This window comes from Mirounga leonina, unplaced genomic scaffold, assembly GCF_011800145.1.
Source record: "Mirounga leonina isolate KUSES-001 unplaced genomic scaffold, KU_Mleo_1.0 Mir_165, whole genome shotgun sequence".
Lineage (NCBI taxonomy): Eukaryota > Metazoa > Chordata > Mammalia > Carnivora > Phocidae > Mirounga > Mirounga leonina.
Window position 1 is genome coordinate 38,157,616 of NW_023270415.1, and position 27,344 is coordinate 38,184,959.

General features: G+C 38.5%; 1 protein-coding gene across 1 annotated transcript; it reads right to left on the reverse strand.

Annotated features, from left to right (window-relative positions):
• Positions 1-855: 855 nt before the first annotated feature.
• TMEM64 (transmembrane protein 64) lies at positions 856-26,371 on the reverse strand. The gene is made up of 3 exons (XM_035011498.1): positions 25,574-26,371; positions 9,931-10,086; positions 856-4,705 (listed from the first exon to the last, which is right to left on the reverse strand). The coding sequence occupies exons 1-3, from the start codon at positions 26,369-26,371 to the stop codon at positions 4,514-4,516; spliced, it is 1,146 nt and encodes a 381-aa protein (XP_034867389.1). The 3' UTR covers positions 856-4,513.
• Positions 26,372-27,344: the final 973 nt, after the last annotated feature.

Here is a 27,344-nt window from a genome sequence, read left to right on the forward strand (position 1 = left end):
AGAGTACTGTGCAATCTTGGGTAATGAGCAGTCGCACTGCCAGACACACTTATCCAGTCAGTGCTCCACTGTACCTCTCCAGTTGAAAGCAGTCTGTAACATGGGGCATCCCCCCTTTGGCCTAGTTTATGTTCTAGCAACCAATTTTGACCAAAAATGGCCAAAAAAGATATACGTAACAGTGCGGTAACTGCTACAAACAAACAAGGACAAGTATTATTTTAGGTGCGGAGATGAAAGTGTTATGACAGCAGAGTATGCCCTCAAGGTAACAGTCATGGAAGGAGGGTAGAGATCCATAGGAAATCATTTTGGTTAAAGTCTTTCAACATTATGAAGGCATCGTAAACATTACTGCAGCCTGGGACAAATGACTAAAGATTTTTTTTTTTTTTTAAGATTTTATTTATTTATTTGAGAGAGAGAGAATGAAAGACAGAGAGCATGAGAGGGAGGAGGGTCAGAGGGAGAAGCAGACTCCCCGCTGAGCAGGGAGCCCAATGCGGGACTCGATCCCGGGACTCCAGGATCACGACCTGAGCCGAAGGCAGTCGCTTAACCAACTGAGCCACCCAGGCGCCCTGACTAAAGATTTTTTGACAGGCAGGTGGCATTTCGTGATTTAGGGGTATTAGAAAAAAAAAAAAAAAAGAGCAAGTGGCAACATTAGACATCAGAATCATTTCTCCAGAAGGCCTCTGCTATAACCGTAACCATAACCACCCTCTTCTAGGGTCAGTCACCACCATTCCATCTTAGCATGTCCTCCCTTCCTCATAAATTGCTCCCTCCCATATCACATGTCTCTATATCCATCAAATTATAGAGGGAAAGAAAGAGAAGAAAGAAGGAAAATAAAATATCACCTTTTATTTTCTCAGGCACACAAGTGATCTGGGATATCAATTATCATGAGATTTTACTGATTCACCCTTCAAATTATCTATTTTAAATCTTCAGCTACTGTAGAAAATAGTTTGCAGCAATCACTTAGCAATTCCAAAGTACCAAGTTATAATTTAGTTGTGAAATAAATAGTTCATGTTCAATATGCAAAGTTATTAGAACTCCTGAGTTTCAAATATCCTGTGGAACAGGTGATTCCTCCCTTCTTTAAAGGCTTTTAAACTTAAAGAGATGACCTTTAAAAAAATGATATCCTAACCAGCTTATTATAACAGAAATCAGCAACGTCCAATCTAAACACCAGAGAGTGTAATTTTGACCATTGTTCTGATAAGTGAGTGGCCTCGGAAACAAATTCCATCACTGAAGTCATCAACCTCAGTCAGTATCACTGTTCCTGACCTTTTTTTTCTCTGTGAACGCCACTTGATTTTGAATAGCATGGATTTACCATGCATCTAAGGATTGACCTGGATTACCTTGGCACATACCTAGCCTCTTTCTCAAGCATTCTAAAGCTAGTCCCACAAATACTGACATAAGTAAGCCATAGCACCTTCCCCAAGAACAGTCCAAATCAGCATTGCACGTTAACACACACAGAAAGGCTGGGACATGCCGGTGGCTAGGGCACTGAGCTCAGTTACAGCAAGGATGTAAGTAAGAGTAACTACTGAACTTAGCCTCTCAAGGAGGGAAATGGTTTATAGTCATATGTTTGACCCTATCAAAGGAAAGTCATCTTAGGTTTGCAGTTAGTTACAAAGTACATTAAACAAGAGTATAGCTGGCTCTGAACAAATCCACACACTTTTGAACACAAACTCAAAACACACGTTCTAATGACAGAGATTTGGTTCTATTATCTTCATAAACCAAAGAGTACAGATTTCAAGTTATTTCACAAATCAGATGATCAAATGAAAATGGACATGAAAGCACTTAGTAAATTATTATGTACACGTTTTTAAAAAGATGTGCTGTTTAAAGATAATTTACATGACAAAATTTGGCGAAGAGTAAACAAATCACTAACAATAAACCAAAAAACTATGGAAAACTAAGGGAAAGGCCCAAAGAATTAAAAATAGAACATATCTTTCAATCAGACTGAGAAATTAGGTATGTTGTATACTTTTTAAAATGTTCATAAAGCAACTTTATACTGCAGTTTGAAAAATCAAAACATTTTCTTTTACAAATACACACTCTAGAACTGGAGGCATCATTTGGGCAACGTACAAGGATCCTGTTAAATTTGTTGCTGCCATAAATCTGGGATGCAGGGTTAAAGATGGAGTGAATAAGGCATGGCAATGCTTCATACAATTTATAGAGAGCACATCTAAAACCCAGTAACCAAATTCAGCTATCAAACAGCATAAATATAATGGATTGTTGTTTACTTGGGAGGCCAAAAATAAAGCAGCAAAGGAAAATTGCAGCTTTAGATTAGTATTTTGGAAATAGTAAATCCATACTATTTTAAGTAAAAAATGGATGATTTTATTATATAAAATTATGATTGGCAGAATACAGAAAAATTATTTCTCTTCTACCTTTACATACTTATTTTAAGTATGAAGCAGAATGCAACAACTGGAAGAACTCATTACAAACTACTAAAAGGTATTCATTTGGTGAAATTATTCAAGTTACAAAATGCTAAGTAAATAAATGCACTTCAAAATACATGAAGTGTAACATAAGTCTGAGAGTAGTGATCTTAAATGATTCCTTTAACAAAAACTTACCAACAAACACGAAGCACAAGAAAAATATTGTCAAGTTAGACAGAAAAGAATAAATCAAGCATATTGTTCATCGGGATTATTAAACTAAAATTATTTAAAAAAATAAAAACAAGTAATTAGGATTAAAAAAAAGAATACGAATATTCTAGGACTATATATTTTTTTCTACCAGTGAAAGAAAGAAGGATTTGGAGGCCAATTAAGTACTGTAGACCCAGGTGCCTCTTGGATCATTTGCACTGAGGTCTTGGTATGGAAATCAATAAATGAACTTCTCTGTTACCCAAAGGTGAGAAAACTTAAACATGATGAAGAAAAGGAAATCAATTATAACTGCAATAGGGGAAAAAAACTTATGAATTAAAATCAAATGCAATGTGTCTATAGCATCAGACTAGAAAAATGTGCTCCCAAAGAATTCTTTTGCACTTTAGTAAATCAGGGCAAAGGTTTTACCCTAATGAAAAGGCAAATGGGAGGTCTCTGATAAGGTGAAATAGTCATAGCCAAAAAAGAGATACCAACCAGAAAATTTGCATTCATATTTATAATCTGGGTTGTAAAAAAACTAGTCATCAAGTTCACAATTAAACCATTTTAAAAACATAAGGTGATAGATGGGTAATACATACGTCGTATGATTCATATGCCAAATTTTTGTATGCTATATCCCTAAGTGCTATTAATAAATACACTCAATTCATACTACAAGAGAAAGAATTGAGACTTAATTTCACATTTCAGAATTCCTGAGTCTTATCAGAGAAAAACAAGTACCAAAAAACAAACAAAATAAACCTACTTTATAGTAGGGCAAATAATACAAATTCGGGCATTAAGTTAACATTATATTTATAGTTTTAAAGCTGAAGACTATGGGGACATATATATGCAATTCAGTGGACTTATAAACATGATTTTAAAGCTTGGTTTTTTTTTTAAAGGCTATTTGATGAAACAAGGCCACCTGAGTGACATCGTCCATGATGGTTAAGTCCATCATTTTAAAGGAATAGATCTTTATCTCAAAGCCTAATGATGAATATAAAAAGAAAAGGAAGTTTATTTTACTAAAACTTTTTAGTAAGACTGCAACGGGACAGCCCTTTGATGAAAGATCTAACGAAAGTAAAGCCAATGTAATGGAATTAGAACATGGGTTCTAATTTGAGCCACCGCCCATTAAATAATTTCCCTTTTGCTTTGCATATTCCACAGTGAAAATAAAAAGGTATCTTAAGAGCACTTCAGTCCCACAATGTAGGATTTAAGCTTGTGTGAAAAGGTGTAAATGGCCCTGCAATGATGCTTGCAAAAATACATTCAACCAAAAGTTAATGTCTATTTTCTAACTAGTAAGGAAAAGGGAAGCAAAGTGGTCCCACTTAAAACAAAAAACAAAACCAAAAAACTATCTTTTCTGAAAAGGACACAGAACATCTAAATAATATCATACATTTAAAATTACTTACTTTTACTCATCATTATAAGTAGGGAAGATGCTTACAACTATTCATGGACTTTATAAATAAAGACACTAAGCAGAAAAATATTTGGGTTATTTCTCCGTTCTTAAGTACCCAGAAAGAAAACAATTAAAAAACACTAAAGTGCAGACCTATGGGCCACTGTGGGCGTAATAAATGATAAAGAGGTGCAGCCCAAATTTGCATCTACATTTACAATTACATATCCAGAAAATGATTCTTCCTTTAAAAAAATTGTGCAATTTAAAAACTAGTCAGTTTTGTTTGTGCCATAATACAATTAGAACTTGTCTCTGCCCGCTGGTAAGGTGACCACTAGACCTTGGACAGCACACTAGCTCTTGACAATCACACATTTCATTAGAGTCACACAATATTGATTCCACCTCCAGAAAATGTTAGGGTCCTCTTGTTGTAGAATGAAGAGCCACTGGTATTTGGTTGACTGCCTTTAACCAGAGAGGTTTTCAGTTCCATTTCACAAGCTACAATAGCGGCATTCAATTCCACTTGAGCTCGATGAACTACATAAAACATGAGGCCTATACTTATAATAATCTGTGAATAAAAATAAAACACTACAGTTAACAATATTTTACACAGGGGAAAAAAAGGGAGAAATAAACCCAATAAATATGTGGCTTAGAAATGTTTCAAACAGGATGCTTCTCAAATATGGTCAGGTAACAATTTTAAATAGGTTATACACAGCTGCCACTCATTCTCTCCTTGGGGCATCTATTGAGATTAGAGGGCTTAAATCTTTAAGTCACCAATGTAGGATATCAGGTTAACACAAGGCAAGCAGACATCCCTTTTAGTCCATATAAATGATGTTTCCTTGATACAAGTCAAACTTGTCTCTTGTACCAAAAAGCTTCCTTCAAGGAATAAAAAAAAAAGTCTACAACAGAGGTCTGCTAACTAAATCTTATTAATGTAATTAATGTAATATCGTATCTTTGCACAACTATAAATGTCCACAGGTATTCCTAAGTCCACTCACAGAGAAGCACCACCATTTGCAAATGAACTACTTGGTGCAGCCAAAATTCAAAATATTAAGAACCACTTTTAAGAAATGAAATGCCAATAAACTTCAAAAGAAATTAACAAGAGACCATGAACAAATTGTCTGTGCTTAGGGAAAAACAAAAACAAAGGAAAACATGGTGATCGAGAAAAAAATGCCCATCAGAGGGATATGAGAAAAAGCACTGACATGAAATGTCAGGTGCTAGTCTTGGTTTAGCCACTCAACTAGTGATGTGACTTCACATCACTATGTGGGCTTCTGCCTCTGTCCGATAGGAAGCTGTGGTCCCTCTTTATGTGTTAATGTGCTTTAACATTCTATATATAGTTCATCAGAATATCTAGGCAGTACACATCTTCTAAATGGTATTTATTCCAAACTTCATTTGTAGATCAGTTTTTCAGAGTTTGGAGCAAATATTCTCAGTGCAACAAGGTTAGAACAGGTGATGTTTAATGTCCCAGTAAGTTTCAAAGGCTGCTATATCCATAGTGACCCTAAAATATAACACTGGTTCAATTAAGCCTACCCATAATTTTAGCAGTTTTGTGGGAAAAGTATTCTGAATACAAACATTGAGGGTAGTGGGGGAAGGGCAGAGGCAGACATGCTGGGGGTGGGTTAGAGAGGGGAATTTGGAACATGTGCAAGGGGGGCACTAGTAAGTGGGTATTCATTACTCCATAGAATTCTGAGTAAATTAGGTATTTTAAAGGTGAGCCTTCAAATCTTGTGTTCGTTCTCTAACATGTGAGCTCTCTTTAAAAAAAAAAACAACAAAAAAACAAGATCTACTTAGTGAAAACCCTAAGTCTGATACTTATCAGCGTTATGATGACACCATGTGAAGACACAGAAAGCACCTTAGAACTAACTTGGAAAGGGTGTGGATGAGGTGCTAAACTCTGCCTCAGCCATGTTGAATTTGAGGTGCCTAACAGAGATCCAAAGCAGTGCAGGGAACAGGTCCAAAGCTATGGCGAGAAGGCTGGGCTCAAGATGTGTATGAGGGAGTCCTTACACAAAGAAACAGAATAGCAGCCACCACATTAACAGGATTTGCTAGCAAGGAAGGTTTTCAGAGTAAGAACAGAAAGCTTAGGCTAGAATCATGAGGAACACCAATTTTCGGGTGAAAAGAGGAAGACACACTGATTAATGAACCAGGCAAGTGGAAAAAACAATCAAAATAGCTAAGGGAAGAAAGTGTTTTAAAAAGCATGGTTAACAGAATGCTAGGTTACTAAGAGATCAAGCCAGATGAAAACTGGAAAATGCATCTGATTTCAACAAAGTTAACAATGACAGCCATAGAAAGTAGGCTTAGATCTAGCAGAAAACCTTTTTCAGGTTCCCAGTGAGAGTAAACTGGCTATTTCTTTACATGGGATTTTCCCCAGGTGCCCTTCTAGACCCAGGACCTGGCAATATGTACTAATTCTTTTCCCAACACACCACCTTAGTGAAAATGTAAAATAAAAAAACCCCAAAACCAAAAACCTGTTTTAGAAAGTTTCCCCATTAAAATGAAAGAATGAAACAGTAAAAGGACAAGCCTTCTACAGAAAGGCATCTCTTCCACTGTCACAATGGAGAGCAAGCTGAGAGCATGAGCAGAACACAAGAGCATTAGTGGATTTCTTAGATGGAAATTGAGGGGTTTCTCATTTGAAGGCTTCTGATTTTTCTGTTAAGCAAAAGAGGTAATCTGTTGAGACTGAAGAGGAAAGTGGGGATAGGAATCAAAACTGTGAGGAGTTGAGATAGGTTTGCAATAGTCATTGAGGAAATGGGGGAGTGCGAAGACAAAGGAAACAGTTGGGCTATGGGGCAATGTTGAGAAACCAGCAGAAGGTTTGCAATTAAGAATTAAATATTACCAATCTGGCTGTATGATTTCCCAAAAACAACAGGTGCAAAGCATATCAAAACATGGGACTCATCCAGGGTTTTGGCTGGTGGGTATACAGAAAAACATAGGGCGTGGAAAAGAGTAACTGAATTGCGAGTCCACAGAATCTAAGTTGGATTTTTGTACAAGAAATAGTTGTGCCTTCCTCTGAACATCTATCTTGTATTGCTTTAATTTTACATACACTGGACTCTATTTAGGTGGCTATAAAGCTCAGAGGCAAATCTGTGACTTATTTCTAGCAAATTATGAGAAACCTCATGAATACACTTACTCTACTAACTTTCATCTAAGCTTCATCCTTTTTTCCTATGTACTTCCCCTTTCAAGATGATTTCTTTTCCCTCTTGTTTTAAACAATTCTCCTGTATATCTTTTATAAGCTAAATTAAATCCTTTCTGAAATATACTAAGCTATAAGTAACATCAATAAATAAAACTGAGGCGTAAATATGCCTTTATTTTTTTTGTTGTGGTGGTTATTGTTGTTTTCATAAATGTCTGGGTTAAGAACTATTTGCCCTTTTTTCCCCCCGTCTTGTATGCTAAGCCTAAATTTGTCAGCTCAAACAAAGGGGTAAGAAATTACTGGATAAAAAGAAGACTCTATATTTTTAGAAGCACTACTGACAAATACATGGACTATTCTGTTCTATTATAACTCTACCAATTATAGTTGAATGATTTACTAAGATGCACAGAAATATAAAGTATCAAAAATAGTGAAAATCTTATGAGACCTACTAATAATGGCAAATTCTAATTGCTCAAACATAATATAAAGGGGGAGAAAGATATTTCAAACGGATTATTCATTTTCAGGAAACTAGAAAAACATAAAATATACTTAAATTTATGCTAAAAAAATCTGAGAATGCAGTGTATGTTAGAATCTTAAAGTACCTTAAGGTAATTATAAACATATAATGCATAAAAAGTTTAATGTGATTAACATACTACATTAATAAAAATAAACCAACTTTAATAAAAACTCTAAACCTAGATTCAGGTTCTTTAAAAAAAAATATATATATATATATATATAAAATGTGTGTGTATATATATAACTTTGTAGAAAAAAAGTAAAAAAAAAACATTCCCTGAATGTCAAAAATATTACAAAATTTTTCTTAAAGCAAGCCATTTAATTGATAAGCCTTAATTATAGTTCAATATAAATATTCCTGGGCTTACTCTGTTTACTGAACTTGTACTACATAAGCACAGCAAAAATCAACTCTGGCTTTATTTATCATAGTATTTTTAATACAACATAGTACCTTAAAAATTGAGAATAATGCTAACAACTACATTTCTAATATGGTATCATATATTTAATAACAAATTAATTAAAACTAACAAGTTGAGGGATCAATAAGATGTTGGCTATCTCAGTGTTACATGCTCAGTAAACTATGGTCCTAGTTATGAGCATAGTTCACAGAGCCAACTGCCCTGGTTCATATCATGGTTCTACCCCTTGCAGCTGTGACTTTAGACAAATTACCATCCACTGGCGTGCTGATAAACTGGCTCTTGGAGATCAGAGGTAAGAATCTTGATTTGGAGCACCTGCCATTTTCCATGGTATAAACACTCCTGCAACGATCAGTTTCAAGATTGCTGGGGCGCCTGGGTGGCTCAGTTGGTTAAGCGACTGCCTTCGGCTCGGGTCATGATCCTGGAGTCCCGGGATCGAGTCCCGCATCGGGCTCCCTGCTCGGCAGGGAGTCTGCTTCTCCCTCTGACCCTCCTCCCTCTCATGCTCTCTGTCTCTCATTCTCTCTCTCTCAAATAAATAAATAAAAATCTTTAAAAAAAAAAAGATTGCTGATGTCACTGAACACAAGAGCTGGGAAGAGATGTATATACAACTGGCTGGAGATAATAGAAGTGCATACCTCCTAGCCCTTTAGCTGGAGATAATAAAAGTGCATACCTCCTAGCCCTTTGGTAGGGATTAAATGAGCTTAAATATATGGCATATAAAGATCTCAATAACAGTTATTATCAGCATCTTACTAAATCATCAAAAATTATGGTGATTTTATATCTTGGTAAATCTCAGGAAGGACATGTAGCACAACCAAAGAAATGAATTTTTTTAACTCTTCCTGTTGCAACTTAAAGGAACTGAATAAATATGCCTACAGAGCAGGATTTTTCTCTCTTATCAACCTTTTATATGTAATTGTATGTACCCTAAACTATAGTACAATTTGCATGGCAACAGCAATCAATTATGCAAATCTTACTTAAATTTGTAATGGAATACTTCAGGTGCTTTTTATAAAGCAATACCTTCTAAAAAAAAATATTTTGTTCTACATAAAACTGTACTGGAAAAAATTACTTTACATTGCCAGTATAATACTCTTAAAAATACCAACTGGAGAGTTTAATAATTAGAAGATAAAGTAAGATAAAAACCCAACTCTACCAATTCTCACTAAATTTATCTTCAGAAACATAGTATTAACAACACTTCATAAAAACTCAAAATAATGATTTTGAAAATCACTGCAAAAAAGAACCTTATTTTTGTCATTCCCTTTTTTGTTTGTTTTAAGAGAATTTTCAGTATCAATTCAGTTTTATAAAAAAGTTCAATTCAGTTTTATAAACTTCCATACATCCACACAATTAAAATGTAAATGTCAAAATATGAAGTATAATCGAAAGAACAAGATATAAAAAGGAAAAAAATCCTCCTAAATTCCTAAAATCCTCCTATCCTAAATTATTTTCAATGAAATCTGTTAGGTTTAAATCAGTAATGCCATAGAAAAAGACAATTAAAAAAAAAAAAAAGACAACCCTTGGCCTTAAACTCACCTGTAAACAAAAAACAAAATATCCACTAACACTCTGTTCTGCAATGACATCTTCCATTGTCCGCAGGGTGGTACCCAAGTAAGAATTCAGAAGCTGGGTAGGAAGCAGTCCAACCGAAGATGCCATCAGATAGTTGGGTAAGGAGAGATCAGTAATCTAGAAGAGCAGATTAAAGGAATTGATTCATTATCAAGTAAAATTTCAATTTTACATAGAACTGTGTGTACAAGTCTTCTTAGTGGTTTTTCCTTGGGAGTAGAGGGAACTGAAACACTTTACAAAGCTTTCCAATTTTTAAAAATGATTATGAAGCGAATACATGCACAATGTAGATTTAGAATGAAATAAGAGTGTAAAGAAAAATTTTAATATTCTATGATTCTACCATTGAAAGATAACATTTGTGACTATCTTTTTTCTTCGATGTAAATAAAATGTGCACACACAGATCACTTTGTAAAAACAGTTTCTTAAGTCTTCCTCATGTCATTAAATAATCTTCATAAGCATTACTTCAGTGGCAGTGTGCTTACTGGGCTTTGAAGCCAGATAACCCCATAATGGCATGCCAGCGCTGAGAATTCAATGAACTAGTTTGTCTCTGAGCATCAGTTTTTTCATCTGTAAAATGAGAATAACAACCGACCTTACATGATTGTTGTTAGGATCAGAAATATTTGTACAATATGTAGCAAATGAACAGCACATGACTGATACTCAAAAAAGGTAGACATTATTATTATTATGCAATTGTACTACCATGTGTGGATGTAGCTCAATTTAACTATTCTTCCACTGTGGAATATTTAAATTGCTTACGGGTTTCTTTGTGTATATGTGATTATTTATTTATATTTTTGCTATTATAAATAAAAAAAAACTGATGAAAACCATTGTATATTAACCTGTGTAGGGGTTAAATATTCCAACAAAACTGATACCCTGGTATTCATGTCCTTATGTGATCTTTTCCCCTAGAATGTGATTTGGACCTGGTGCCTACTCCTAGCAAACAGACTCCAACAGAAGTGAGGAGATGTTACCTTCAATATCAGGTTACAAAAAGAACAGAACTCCATCTCTCCCTACAGCAGGCAAGCCATGTTGTTGAAAGTAGCTCTATGGAGAGGGTCATGTGGCAAGGAATTCATGTCTTCAGCCTACAGCTTGCAAAGACCCGAGGCCAAATGAGTGAGCCTGGAGGCAGATTCTTCCCCAGTCAAGCCTTAACTATATAGTCTGGCCACCACTTGATTGCAGGGTTGTGAGAGAACCTGAGTCAGAGGCACCAGTCTATGCTGCACAGAAATTCCCATCCCACAGAAACTGTGAGATAATAAATGCTTATTTTTAAGTCACTCAGTTTTGGAGTGTTACACAGGAAGAAATGACTAATACAATATGTATCTCCATTATTTTAGGATAGATCACTAGGAGCAGAATCATTGGATCCAATAGTAAAGCCTGTTTTTCCAAAAAGTTCACACTGATTTATGTATCAATAAATAATACATGAGTGTGTCTATTTCACCATACTCTTACCAACTTTAGGTATTAAATTTTAATCTTTCCTAGTCCGATGGAGTAAAGATGATATTTCATGATTGTTTGTCCTATATATTTTAATTTATATTGATAGTAGTTTTAAATGTACATTTTCCTATTTGCATTTCTTTATGGCTTTCCTTGTTCATATTTGCCCATTTTTATTGGAATGTTAAATTTTTTTCTTATTTATTCACAAGAGCTCTTTATATAGTAAGGGCAACCTTTGTCTATTACATTTGGCAAATATTGTCCTCTAAAGTGTCCCTTATCTTTCACGTTTTGACATACAAATGTTTCAAAATTTTTACATAATCAAACATTATCAATCTTTTCCTCTGATTTTCCTTTTCTTTTTTCTTTAGCTTTAGGTCTTTTTATTCTTTTTTTTTTTTTTAACCTATATTTCTTTTCTATTTTCCTTTTTAACATTTACCACTTATTCCTTCTGGAATTTAATTAAAGGTGAGGATATGAGCCTTATTTCTCCCCTTCCCCAGTAGCCAATTTTCCTAGCACTACTTATTAAATAATCAATAACTTCTATGATTTGTGATGTTTACTTTGTTACAAATGAAGTAATTATATATCAAGGGTCTATTTGGGGCTCTAATACTGTCCACTGACATCTTAAATCTTGTATTGAAACCAAATTGTTGCAAAGACTATCAGTTGATATCTGACAAAGAATTCCCTATCCTGCAAACCCTTTCATTACTCTTCTTTATAAAACTGCCATAACTATTCATACCTATTCATTTTACAAAGAAGTTTTAGGATCATTTTATATTGGGACTAAATTAAATTTATAAATTAATCTGGACAGAACTGAAATCCCCACAATATTCAATATTCTTATCCAGAAATGTTTCTATAATTACTCAAAATCTTTACATCTCTTATTAAAGTTTGATGGTTTTATTTATGTTATATATTTATTCATGTACCTTTAAGCATTTGTGTTTTTGTTGTTGCTAGCACTGTTAATTTTGAGAACAACTTTTCTATATCCACATCTAGGTTTACTAGTATGTAAGAAAGTTACTGGCCACTTTACCAAACTTTTTTTTTGCTAATGTTAAGATCTGGTACTTTAAAAGCGTACTCTAACTACAATCTAATCTAATAATCATGTAAGTCATATTTTCAATAAAACTACATTCATCTCTATTCACAGATGATTAACTGGAGATTCACCACTGCTGGTCTGGAAAGAATACTACAGTGACTGGTTAACAATTTAACTAAACATTACTGACTCCAGGCTGCCCATGCAAGATGTTCTGGTAGGTGCCTGCAAGAAAGAGAAAATTAGATACAACTCCTACCATAAAGGATTTACACACTGACAAAGACACATCAACGTCAAAAATAGACAGTAAAGGGTTCTTGAGAAGGACTGTGTGTAGAGCATTAAAGAGTAACCAGGGATTAATATTAGCTGCAGGAATAGGGGCCAAAGGGCAACCACGTGGGAAAAAAAGGCATTTGAAATGGACTGTTAAAGCTAAATATGGGTTTGGCAAGCAGAGAGAGGTGGGATGAGGAAGCTAAAGTGTTCCAAGAAGAGACTGAACAAGGACAATGTGGCACAGAATGTACAGGATGTATATGTGAAGTTGGCAGTGGAGTTTGGATTGTTTACAGAGCACATGCAAGGGAATCCTATACAGGACAAGTACTTAGAGTGATACTTGTTAGGGGCCTGGGCAGAAAAGGGAAATGAGTCTGTACCCAGTAGAAAAGCAGTGGAGAGTCTAGTAAAGGAATGAGATGAATGAGAGGGAGAAAGGCTCCTCTGTCAGTTTCGGGTACTTACAGCAACAGAGACAGTCAAATGTATAAAATGAGTACATACGACAAAAAATGAATCATAAAAATTATTATATTGCAGTTAATAATATACATGACAGGTTTTGAAAGTTGTCTTTAAATATTTCAGTTCCGAAATGTCAGAATGCAAAACTTCAGTCCATAGTCTTTAAATGTAATGAAGTTTCTCCAAGTAAAACATAAAATTGACATTCAGATGTGAAATCAGTAATATCCAAATGATCGATGTTAAGAACAGATCTCATAAATGTGAAATAACTCTACAACTCAACTCTTTAACAAGACCTTTGTCCAGGGCAGAAATCAAATATCACCAAACCTTTTTATGACAAAACCTCATCCTAGGGAAAAAGCAAGTGTTATTGTTTATATATATGTCCTTTCTGAAAAGCTGTATATCAAAAGAAAGTAAAAAGCTAATTTTGGCTCATTGTGCTAAACACTTTCGCTGGAGTGTCAAATAATTTACCCAGTACAGCAACACAATCACATACACACACATTTTTCAGCTATTACTAACTTTATTAAGATAAACAGGTTCCAAATTATTCCAATACAGCACTTCTAATATGCTAAGATCCTATTCAGAATCTGCATCTAGCTCCATTCTTTGAAAAACATAATAAATTTAGAATACGTGTTCCCACAAAGACCTATCCAAGCTTCTCTCCCCAATAAGTTCTCACCCACCAACTTCTTAAAAATCTGTCTGCTTGTCCTACTTGCCAGAAAGACATTAAATGTGAGCCTAGAATATTCTCATTGGAGTTCCTGCCTACAACATCCTGGGATCTTGGCTCAAGCTGGTTTTCCTACTCCAAAGAACTAGAAATCTCAACCTAGGACGTCATTGTTGTCCTGTTGCTCAGTCTTGTGATCATAAATACTCGAGTAAGAGTTTCAGGGACGGTGAGTGTTGACTGCCATCCTCCCATGCTTTTTAATATTCTAGAAGCACTGTAGAGGCATATACATTCTTATTCCCAGAGGTACTGTTCTTTCCTTGGAGATGGAGTTCATTTCTCTGGGCCAGTATGGGTCAATGCAAAACATGACCTTATACCAAATAGATCCTGAAAACAAAGAGCCCATCTGAGGGGGGGGGGGGGGAGAAGAAGGTAAAAATAAGAAATGCTTAACTGAAGAGCAAGAGTTGACTTATCTTTGAGGCTGACAGTAAGAGAGCCTCTACCTTCAGAAGGATCACTCAGATGCTCCCGGAACCTGGGGCCTGCTGTCCTCTCAGGCACACACAAAATACAGCTCCCCAGGCAAACCCTCCACTTCCTCAGTTTCCAGCTATTTATACAATGGCTTTACTGACTTTAATTTAATCCACTAAGAAACTACATAATTTTCACACAGAGTATCTTGACATAGATCTAATGAAGACTATAAAGGGGATCTATCTGTGTTCAGAAGAACTCAAATTTTATCCACAGTTCTGTGAATCTAATATTAGTTTCAGCAAATTATACTTTCCTGAATTTTCTTGGTTTATACAATAAGGATGCTGTTTTATTGACAAAGTTGCAATTCAGGTAAATTCCAATTAAAAACATATTTAATAATATTATATAGAAAAAAAAATCACGAATCCCCAAAATAATTTTTAAGAAAGGTATGGCCAAAGGAAATAAAAATGAGTACAGTTTGATCTTTTCATCTAATTACTATTTATTGATAAACTGTGTGTTTTATTTTGTGTGTGTGTGTATATCTATATCCTCAAAATACTATCAAAATATTTGAGGAGATATATATCCTCAAAATACTATCGATATTTTAGAAACAGTTGCAAATGGCAATTGACCCTTGAACACCATGGGTTTGAACCATGCAGGTCCACTTATACATGGACTTCTTCTAGTAAAGACAGTACACTCCTGTAAATGTATTTCTCTTATGATTTTAATGTCATTTTCTTTTCTCTAGCTTACTTTATTGTAAGAAAACAGTAGGTAATATGTTATTTGTATATAATAACATACAAAATAGCTGTGAATCGACTCCTTACGCTATCAGTAAGGCTTCTGGTCAACACTAGGCTATCAGTAGTTAAGTTTTTGAGGAGTAGATTTTTGACTGAGCAGGGGCAGGTGGGGGGTCGGTACCCCAACCCCTCATTGTTCTGAGGGTCAACTGTAGTTTTCACTTCCAGAAATATAAAAATTTCAAAACCAGTATAAGAAAAAACATTAACTAACTGCCCACTCCCCCTTCCTTTCCCTTCCCTCCCCCAAATTCCTCTTCCCGTGTCCCCAATCTCAGTTTCCTTAGCTAGACACCTCAGAAGTCAGTCACACAGTTCATTCCTCCCTCATTCCCACGTCTACTCATCTGTCTTGTCAATTCCACTTTCTAAATACCTAAAAAACCTACCTACTGTCTGTTCTATTCCTATTCAATCTCTCCTCTCTAGTCTGGACACAGAGAGGAGACCCACCCGCACTCACCTCCTATACTAAATCCTGCAGAAATCTTTTAAAAATCTAGACCTAATCCTGCTTTAACTCTTTCCTACAGCCATCAGAATATGGTTCAGGTTCACTTCCACAGGCAATGTGCTTCACGACCCAGACTCTGATTATCTCATGCTTCATGTCACATTATGTTCTAGGCACATCAAAATTCTTTTGTTCTTAGAATACTCCTTGCTCTCTTTTCCTTCTGGGCCTTTACACAATGTTCCTTCCCTCTGGCAAGGAAACTCACATCCTTCCTCCCACTCTTCTTACTTGGGCAAAAGTCCTAAACTGTCTTTCATTACTCAGTCATGGACGTCTCTAACAAACCTTCCCTGAGCTCCCTGGTCTGCATTAGGAACAGCTTTCAAATTCTCTGACGGGACACTAGACGGTCCCCATCCCCTTCACACTGGAGAGTTAACTAAAAATTTCACCATCTGTTTGCCCTTCACCTCTTCCCCAGACTAGAAATTCTGTAAAGGAAAGGACCTGTCTTGTTCTTCATTGTATCTCTGGTCTTGAGCACATGCCTACTATATACTAGGGGCTAAATACATGTTCATTGGATGTTGACGATATCAACATCAAAATTGTTTATAAATGTGGAGACCTATAATAATTGCCAGTTTATAAACAGGTGAGGACACAAAGTCCACTTGTAATCAGTTGCTCAGACAGAACACTTCCCCCCACCCCAGAAGAAAATAGTGTTATAAATGGAAATTATCAGCAAAATTTATGCCATACTGTACCTAGAATGTTATTTCTCCACTAGACTGCAAGCACTCTAAGGGATTTGGGATGAACTTTGCCTTGTTCACGGCTATAACTCTAGCATCTAGAACAGCAGTGGGCACAGATTAGGTACCTACCAGTTACTTATTAAGTGAATACTGAATGAATACTAAAAGCATTTCCAGTAATCTCTGAGGTCAACCTAATGTCAAGGTTGAGACCCTCTGGTTAAGCAGCAACTGTAAAAGTAATCGGAAAAGTCTTGCTACTGGAAAGAAAAGACAAGGCAGAGGCTCAGAGACACCCACTCCAACAGCTTGTACAGGCTTCTACAGACAAAGACGGTTAGGTCAGTAAGTCTACCTACAAAGCAGAGGCCATCTTCATATATACAGACCTTTTTGTTAGTTCAATGCACCTAAATTAGGAACTGCTTTTAATGGTTAATATTTTAGGGGTCACTGATCCATTTGAGAATCTGATTCACACACACACACACACACACACACTAAACCTTTTCCCCAGAAAAAAAAATACACACACTTTACTGCATATATTTTCTGGAACATAAATTAAAAAGATCTTATTTGTAGAGTTGAAAAACTATAGGCTTATTATTTTTACTCACCCAACAAAAATTTATCAAATGCCTTCTATACATAAGACCCAGCTGTCAGCAGGGATAAAGACACAAAGAGAGAAAACCATAGTTGACTGTGTCCATTTTAAGTCATTCTGTACCATTCTTAATAATCAAAATGTTCATTACATCCAGTAAAAGGTCACAAGAATCATTAATAACATTTACTCACAATGTTATATAAGGAAAGCACAAGCATTCATTAATGCAGACTACAAAAATAAACACTAAAACGTTAATGATTGTTTTCTTCTTTGTACTTAACTATACTTTTCAATTTTTACAATGAACACTGCTGAAACTGTTGAAATAAGTTTTAATAAAACCCATCTGCTTTTAAAGACTTTTTTTTTAATCTAGATAAGGGACAATAAGACATACTGTATATATTACTAAGATACAATAGGCTAGAGATACTGAAATGTGAATTTTAAGCCCACAGATGAGGCTTTAAAAACCACAGAAACTAATGAGATAACTGAAGGGGCACAAAGAGGGGTAAACAGTTTCAAAGAAGTAATGGCCAGTTGGACTCAGTGTTACTGTGAGGCCTATGGGTATGGGTTGAGGTGGCATCACATTTGTTAACTTGGCCATCATATCTGATCCTTCAGAGATAGACTCCAAGGTCCTTCAAAACACACACTGATCTCTGTCTTCCTATTCCATCCAAGCTGTACCCAGTAGACCTTAATAGTGAGAAGAAAGGATCATTAGATACCCTGGTACAGTGACAAGTATCATGATCCATTACCTATATCTGCATCTATGGTTATATCTGTAATACAGAATAAGAATTTAGGATGAGAAAACATTTTCATAAAACTTACTATCACCAAACTGTTAAAATAAAGGGGGACGTTAAATTGTTGCTCAGAACATCTGCCTTCTTAACAGCAAACTATGAGACTTTTTCTAACCTCTCCCCTTACAAATAAGAAGATTGGGGGCCAGGTCATTAAATGACTTCCCCAAAGTCACACGGGAGCTGAGACAGAACTATAGGTCCCCAAAGAGTCCGTGAGGCTAAGACTTTACCATAATTGTGATCTTACAATCACTAGCCTGTCAAAAACTTTCATTGTAAAATAAATTTCAGTTCAACTGTGAACTAAATTACTAAAACTTTTCTTTTTCTTGATTATTCAGTGCAAACCTGAGGAAAATTCATTAGTTATATTTGCTTTAAGTTCGTCTTTAATCTTTTGCTGTCATTTAGTTACTATACCAGTTTCACAGTTCCCTGCCCCTCCCAAAACCAACAGAAAATGTTTCTGTTGCTGTTTTTAACCTATTATGGGCTCATAAAAATAACAAAAGTAATTAACAGTTTGCTAACACATAATTCTTTTTTTTTTTTTTTTAAAGATTTTATTTATTTATTTGACAGAGAGAGACACAGCGAGAGAGGGAACACAAGCAGGGGGAGTGGGAGAGGGAGAAGCAGGCTTCCCGCAGAGCAGGGAGCCTGATGCGGGGCTCGATCCCAGGAAACTGGGATCATGACCTGAGCCGAAGGCAGACGCTTAACGACTGAGCCACGCAGGCACCCCTGCTAACACATAATTCTTTAAAATGGTTCCACTGAGAAGTGAGCCAGGGTGATGGGGTCAGGTCTTGCACTTTTAAATTTACTCATTTCTATTTTGTTTGCATTCTACTCACAGTATCCACATATTTATTGCTTTTGTTTTCAAAAAGACAATTTTGTTAAATACAAAGGTAAGTAAGATACACAGGAGAGCTTAGGGGCCTCTTCCTACAGTTGCAGGGGTTCAGGCTTAATTGCTATTTTATTAGAGTCACTGCTGAAGTTGTAATGCAAACTTTTTCTATAAAGTGCCGGGCAAGAAATACTTTAGGCTTTGCAGGCGTTGGGGTCTCTGCTGCAACTCTGCCAGTTTAGCTTAAAATGAGCTATAACCAGTATAAACATGAATGAGGATGGCTGTACTCCAATAACACTATTTACAGCCACTGAAATTTGAATTTCATGTAACTCTCATGTGCACAAAATATTATTCTTCTTTTGACATTTTTTCCAATCATTTAAAAATGAAAAACAAAACAAAACTTTTGGTTTGTGTGCCATACAAAATCAGATGGTGGACCCAACCAGGGACCATAGTTTGTTGACCCCTGCTCTGAAGTCCTGGGATAATGTCTAATTCAACTATACAGAATCTTGCCCAGAGCCTGACGCATGGGAGGTCCTCCTTAACATGTATTCAATGCACCACAGGGCAAGTGCTCTGCAACTGGAACCAGGAAATCTCTGAGAAATTCAGCTCTTCTTGGACCAAGAATAGAACCCTGGGTAAGTTCATGACTCTACTATTTACTAATTACTTTGCCACTTTGTGCCTCAGTTGCCTTAGTGGTAAGATGAAGCTTAGGGTTGATAGGATGTGTGCAAGAACAGTGCCTGGCACTTAGTAAGTGTAATACAAATATTTGTTAAGTTACAAAAGAAAAAAAAAAATCTCTGAGTTTTGATGTTCTCCCTTTGGAATGCAGAGGATGGAGAGAAGGAAGTGGTAAATAATGAGCAAATTATATATCTTACCACATCATGTAGCAGGTATCACTAAACACATTTTACAACAGAAAATATGGCTCCGAAGAGTAACTGTAACCAGCTCAAGAAGCCACAGTAAATGTCAGGACCAAGTCTGATTTCAAGTGACACCTGTCCTCTATAGAACTCTGCCTCTTAGTCATGGATAGCTCCTCAAAGACCTGCTGTGATGATTACAGGGTATCATATATGTCAATATGCTCTGCAAACTGCAAAGTGCTATATAACACATGAATAAGAGAATCTTTCATGCTATGCTTCAAGCTTTTATTTTAGGCCTCAAAGATTAAATGATGATAGAAACAAAATTTCCCATGGGGAATTATTTAAGAAAAGGAACCTACCAGATCTTTGACTTTTTAAGTTTTTCCATGACCAAAGTAAAAAAAGACAGAGAATGATTTTTAGGATCTCCCCTCTGGAAGCTGCAAGTACCATTATGGATTCTGTTACCCATACCAACCATCACATAATACTTTTTGGATTAAAATTGACATTTCACAGAAGGTAACTTTAAACTACAGAAAGTCCAGATGTCTCCAAAGGGGCATCTTAGAGCAGACCTTATGAGACTACTCTAATGCTAAATACAGGATGGGATGTTATTCTTGTGAATGTTTTTGGTTTCCAACTTTACAGACAAGTTTCTTCTAGGAAAAGGAAAGGAAAAAGGAAAACCTGAAGTTTCAAAGCTACAGACAAGATTTGCTGTTTGAATCAGAAATATCATGTCTACCTCCTAGAATGCTGAGGATCAAAGAAGTTAACACATCAAAGAGCATTTAGTAATTGAGGAATGGCAAGACGGTACAGAGGTATGTATGCTGTGAGGGTTTGGAATTTATCCAGAGGGGACTAGAAAACCCATTTGAGAGTTTCCTGCAGGGGAGTAACAAGATCAGATTTGCATTTTAGAAAGATCTTTCTGGAGAGAGAAAAAAACTGGAAATCCTTGGCTCAGAGGCAAGGAGACCAGGTGGGAGGCTGAGATGCCTGAACCAAAGTAATGGCAGCAGGTCAAACAGACGTGTTCAGGAGGCAGAATCCATAGGATTTGGCCGATGATTAGTTGTGGGGGATGAGAGAGAGAGGAGGTAATCAAGTGAGAGTCACGAAGACTGCTAGCAAACACCCCAGTTCTAGCTCCTTCCTGGTACGTGCATGACTCTATTGAAGTTACCGCTGGCCAGGTAACTTGTTCAGGCCAGTAAAAAGTGAGATGATTTCCAGATGAAAGCTTTAAAAACCAGTGTGCAATTCACCATGTCACAGTAACCAAGTGAAAGATGGTGGCTCTGTCAGCCTGGATCCCAGGGTAAAAGTGACCTAAAGCAAAGATTCCCTGACCCTTCCCCAAGTCAAGCTGAACCTGAAGCTGTGTCAACAAGTAAGCAAACCTCTACTTTTTAACTCACTGAGATTTAGGGGTTTTTACTACAGCATAATTTAACCTGTCCTGACCAGAGCTCTAAGAAATGACCATCCTAGACATGTGTCCAGATGAGAACAATACTTAGAGGGGCACCTGGGTGGCTCAGTCGGTTAAGTGTCTGCCTTGGGCTCAGGTCATGATCCCAGGGTCCTGAATCGAGCCCCGCATCGGGCTCCCTGCTCTGCGGGAAGTCTGCTTCTCCCTCTCCCACTCCCCCTGCTTGTTTTCCCTCTCTCGCTGTGTCTCTGTCAAATGAATAAATAAATAATCTTAAAAAAAAAAAGAACAATACTTAGAAACACAAACAAACTATAAGTCTATAAATCTGTCTTCAAGGGCAGTAATAACTACAGGTACAAGATTACATTAAAAATGGGGGAGAGGGGAGCTTTAACTATTTCCCAGCAAAAAAATAGGTGCATTGGGCGCCTGGGTGGCTCAGTCATTGAGCGTCTGCCTTCGGCTCAGGTCATGATCCCAGGGTCCTGGGATCGAGTCCCACATCGGGCTCCCTGCTCAGCAAGAAGCCTGCTTCTCCCTTTCCCATTCCCCCTGCTTGTGTTCCTGCTCTCGCTATCTCTCTCTGTCAAATAAATAAATAAAATCTTTAAAAAAAAAAAAAGGCGCATTTTTTTTTAAAAAGGAAAAAATTTAAATATGTACTTGGGAAATTATATTTCTTATGATCTAATAATTGAGACTATAAAGTGTATGTACTTTTTTCTTATTTCAAAAACGTAGAGTATCAGTTTGCTTATCCCTTTTTGGCACACATGGAAAAAGCAAAGAAATATGGTTAATAATAGACACAAAGCAAAGGAGAGCCCCTTTTCTTCTTCTATATATTAACCTTCACAATCATCTCCTGCGTCTAAAATGTAAATACCACTACCTGCACCACTAATAATAATTGCTAACAATGACTGAGAATTGACTATGTGCCAGGCAATACTTAAAGCCTTCCCTAGACTAGCTTATTTAACCCTCATAACTCAGCATGGGCTAATCAAGGACTACTTCCAAAGCCTATGACTCTCATGACCACTCTACCTCACTTCCTTTTTAAGGTAAGCTCAGATAAATTTCTTTAATCATGGGCATTAAGAAAATGAGTTTTCTTAATGGAATAGAGAAGGGGGGGAGGATCTTTTAAAAGACAGGAAGGGAAGAAAAAAAGAGAAATATGCGGAGAAAGTGAGCAGCTGTGGGCAGTCAGGGGGTATGAGGGTAGAGAGGCTGGAGGTAGAATGAAGTTCTAGAAGACGAAAGAGAGAGACTAAAACAAAAATCAGCCTAAACTAAGCTTTCTTTTCACCCACATACCCTGGGTGAATTCAGTAAACTGTTTTAGTTGAAAGAGCTAATAAGCAGATAGTTAAGAATAAAAAAAATAAACAAAATGTAACCGACTATGTTCACTGGCTCTACAACACACCCTGCTTATAGCTATGAGTAAAAAATTACAGTATGACACACCTCATCAGCCCATCCTGGTTTCAAACCTCAGCTCCCCACTTGGTAGGTGAGTGACCCTAAAAAAGTGTCTGGAGGGCTAAGCCTCTGTTTCTTCCTCGGTAAAATTATGCTAATAATCTCTCTTTAAGAGACCGTTTTCCTTTTTTTCCCCTTCTTTGCTCTTGACCCCACAGCACCAACTTCAGAGTTGCCTCTTGTCAGGTGTGGTTTCAACTACATAATTACCTTAAATTATGTCCAAGCACAAAGTATAAATTCTTATTCATGTATTTAGTATGTTAAAAAGCATTTTAAAAAACTGTCCTTTTATTTTAAAGATTTTATTCACTTATTTTAGAGAGAGAGGAGGGGAAGAGGGTGAGGGAGAGAGAATCAAGCAGACTCCCTGCTGAGTGCGGAATAGGACATGGGGCTCAAGCCCAGGACCCTGAGATCAGGACCTGAGCCAAAACCAAGAATTGAACACTTAACTGACTGAGCCACCCAGGCACTCCAAAACTGTCTTATTTTTAATTAACAAATATATAATGAATCCTCATTATATACTCCGGACTACAGTAGCTACTAAATATACAAATATACAATGAAGCCATGGTTTGAGACCCTATCATAAAACCATAGTGCATAGTTTTACTTCACCAATTACTTAGTACCCAGGTGACCTTGGGTAATAACAATAGTAATGGTGGGCGCCTGGGTGGCTCAGCTGGTTAAGCGACTGCCTTCGGCTCAGGTCATGATCCTGGAGTCCCGGGATCGAGTCCCGCATCGGGCTCCCTGCTCGGCGGGGAGTCTGCTTCTCCCTCTGACCCTCCTCCCTCTCATGCTCTCTGTCTCTCATTCTCTCTCTCGCAAATAAATAAAAAAATAAAAAAAAAAAACAAACAAAAACAAAAACAATAGTAATGGTGACAAAAAAGAACATGTGTTTGTTAAGCCAGACTCTACTGAATGTATTTGTCTTATGTTAATTGTCTCAATAATCCTATAAAGTAGGTACCACTTCTTTCCCCATTTTGCAAATAAGGAACTGACTACAGAGAAGATAAGCAACTTGATCTAGGTCAACAGATTCTATGCAGACAGTAGGACTCCAGGGCACTAGTCCTGTGCTCCAAACTGTTAAAACAAGTCTACACTATATGCATAAATACATTATGCAGGGCTGGCTTAAAGATGAGAAATAGTATTTGGAAAGAGCTTAGGGTAGTAAGCACACAGCAGGTGAACAAGAAAAGGCTCAGACACAAGCTATACTGGAGAACAAAGCCAACTAACAGAAGGAAACTATTCAGGCCCTTAGTCCCAACCCTCTTCCAAAGTCTTAGAACACGTGATCTATTTTACCCAAGGCTGGGTCAAAGTTCATGGTTATACTTAATACTATAGGCTGTTGTAAAAGGGAAAAATTTAAGTTCAAAAAACATATCAAACCACCATAAACACCAAACTTTCTACAAAAAACCCTTATCTATTTCCATGCCTCCATGAGCCTCATTCTAGTCGTTGCTGCTGTTGATTAGAATCAACATGAGATTTGCAAAAGTCGTTTAAAAAGAAGAAAAAAATCTTAATTTCATCACAAAAATGGTAGGTTGGGTAGAATTTTTTTTTTTTTTTTTTAGATAAACTGCTAGTTTATTTAAATTGTTTAACCCGGTGGTCATAGTTTGTTAAAGTTATATATTGTTTTGAAAGCAATTCGTGGTGATAAAAATTATTCAAACTAATGAATCAGGAGATATTTGGGCTTTAAAACAATACCACACTCCTAAAAATACCAATATTTATCTTTTAGGAATCAGTGGTTAGAATTATTCTTAATTCAAAACAAAATGAGTTTCTAGGGACTAACAATAATTTATTTTTAAAACAATACAATGTATCAGAATCACTAACATAATATAAAATACATCTATCCCTATGGTTTTGAATGCTGTATCTCTTTACTTCCATACCACAGTTTTATTTAAGTCAAGCTGAAGGGCTGAGTTCCTGGGAAATCACTATATGAACTCTTTGTAGTTTACAATCATTGAATTTGGGAACTCAGTAATCTAGTTCAATCCCTTCACTTTAGAAAAGAGGAAAGCAAGGACACATAGGGTTAATGATGCGGTCCAAAGTTAGGAAGTTTGTAAAGACAGGATTCCTTTCTTCCGGGAAGATGGTCTCCTCACTAGCAGTATTTCTATTCCTCAGTCAATTGCACTGAGCTAGAGAAAACTAAATAGGATAAGCAGAACGTATGAATACAAGCAAAAAAGAGTGTAGAAGATGTGTATAAAGAAAAATATATGCTCACTAGGCAAAAGGTTATCTGTCCTATTTTGTTTTACCCCTACCGAGTGATTTCAAAATGCAGTTCCTCCAAAGAAAAATAAACAGGAGGATTTCCCCCTTTGCATCGTATTAAAGCAAATTATCTAATGAAGAAAAGGCCTATTACAAGTTTTAGGAGACTATAATATGGAGTCTGAAGCTACTCCCTCCGCTGTTTACCCAAACACTTCCTTCAGCCTCGTGTCCTTAAAAAGTTGAGTCAAAACCCTGGATGCATTTTGCAGGCAGGAGAGAAAGCTAGGAACGTGAAGCCTTCACTCCCTGACTGTTGCCAAAGCTGCGACAGAAATAAGATGACAAATGTTTAAAATTGACATTTTCATTCATCTCCCCTCCAAGTTAAAAGGACTTTTCATTTTTAACCATACTCATATGCCAAAAAAGAGTTCTTTCTCTACCAGGTCTGAGGCCCCGACTTAGATTTGTTTTATTTGTATGAGATTTCCCAGCGTGCGACGCAAAGTGATTCTAACTCCTGTTGTCAATGGCACTTCTCTGCTGGCATTTATCTGATGGAGCGCCCTCCAGGACCGTCACAAGACCGCTGGAAAACAGTCTTGGAAAGGGATGGGGGGCAGCGGGACACCACTTACCGAGAACACTGCATTCTGAAGCCCAAAAGGAATGGGGGTCAGTCTGGCCAGCGCCACCACTTTCAGGCCGCTTCCTCCCTCCACGACGCGAATAACGGCGCTCAGCTTCTCGCTGCTCTGGATCCTGGCGGCCACCCAGGTAGTGAGCAGCCGCTTGCAGACCACATGCGCGATGAAGGTGCCGATGAGGACGCCCACCACCATCAGTCCCATGCCCAGCACGAAGCCGTACAGGTAACCGGCGGCCACGTTGAGCACGATGTAGCCCCAGCCGCAGGGGAACGAAACCACGATGAAGCCCACGACGAACAGCAAGACCCCCAGCAGCGAGTCGAGGCTCTCCACCCAGAGCAGGAGGTGCTGCAGGTAGCGGCGGACCAGGGCCAGGGAAGCGAAGCACAGCGCGGCCAGCACGCACACCAGCACGAGGCTCCGGCACCAACAGGTGCTGCCGAGGCAGCAGCAGCGCCAGTTTCTCACCTCCGCCACGCCGACCACCACGCCGCCGCCGCTGCCGCCGCCGGGGCCGCCCGCCAAGGCCCCGCCCGGCGCCGGCAGCTCCGAGGCTGCTGGCGGACCGTGGCGCTCCAGATAGGCGCCGAGCAGGGCGCCCGAGGCAGCCGCCGCCGCCGCCGCCGCGCTCGCCCCGCCCCCGCGGGGGAGGCGATCGGCCGCGTCGTCCCCGCCCGCTGCCCGCGGCAGGGCCCAGCGGGCCGGCAGCTCGGTTCGGCCCTGGAGGGCGGCGTGCTGCAGGAGCCGGGGTAGTGCCTGGAGCAGGCTGCCGCTGGGGCTCCACATGCCTCGGCCGGCGCGGGCCCTCAGCCGGCCAGCCCCTCCGCCGCGGCGCCTCTCAGGCAGCGGCCCTTCATGGCTCCCCGTACGCCCTGCCTGGACTCCCTGCGTCTGCTCGGGGAGCAGGAAAGGGCCCGGGGTAAGGGCAAGGTCTCAGCGGCGGAGGGACGGGTCCGACGGAGAGTGAGAAAACTCTGGACCCAGCACCGGCCGGGCCCGCCCCTTTTCGGCCAGAGGGGGCGGGGCCTCGGCGTGGGGGCGGGGCCAGCATGCCGCTCGCGCTAGGCCCCGCCCCCCTGACGCACAGTCCGGCCAGCTGCAGGGATGGTGAGGAGGGGTTGCGGCGGCGGCCGCGGGGCTGGCCGGGGCTGGGGCTGCTGAGGGGAGTTGCTGGGAGGAGAGAAGGAGCCGAGGGGACGTGGACACCAGAGAGAGAAGGAAGTGGCAGTGAAGTAGAGTGCGGTGACGGGCTGGGGACCCGGCGCGCTCCCTGTCTCCCCTGGCGGGCGCGCGCGTGCCTGCGTGTCAGGGCACGCGCTCTTCTCCCCCGGACCGAGTCCCAGTCCGCAAGCTGCTTGGATCTTTGCCCATTGGTTGTTTCTGCAGTAACCTCTGATTCGAGCGAGCAGCTTTTGGGACGCTCACATCCACAGCTCCTTGCGCGACACTGGAGGAAGAAGAGTTCTTGATTTGCTCTGAGGAGAATTTGCGAATTGTTTACCTCCCCAGTCCCCATGTGGGTATCACGGATCCTTCAGGAGATGGAGTAATTAGATAGAAAGGCCCACCCTTGACAGAATGCCCCTTCTAGCCCCAGAGGTCCTTTACCAAGTGCCAGACACTTGGACTAGGGACTTCTCGAAAAGATTCACGAAAAGACATTTCTTAAGGATTCCCATTATCAAACGACTCCTCAAATTTTTTTGCTGTTTTTTTTTCCGCTTTTCGCCTTTTTAACTTTAATGTTCCCCCGGGTCCT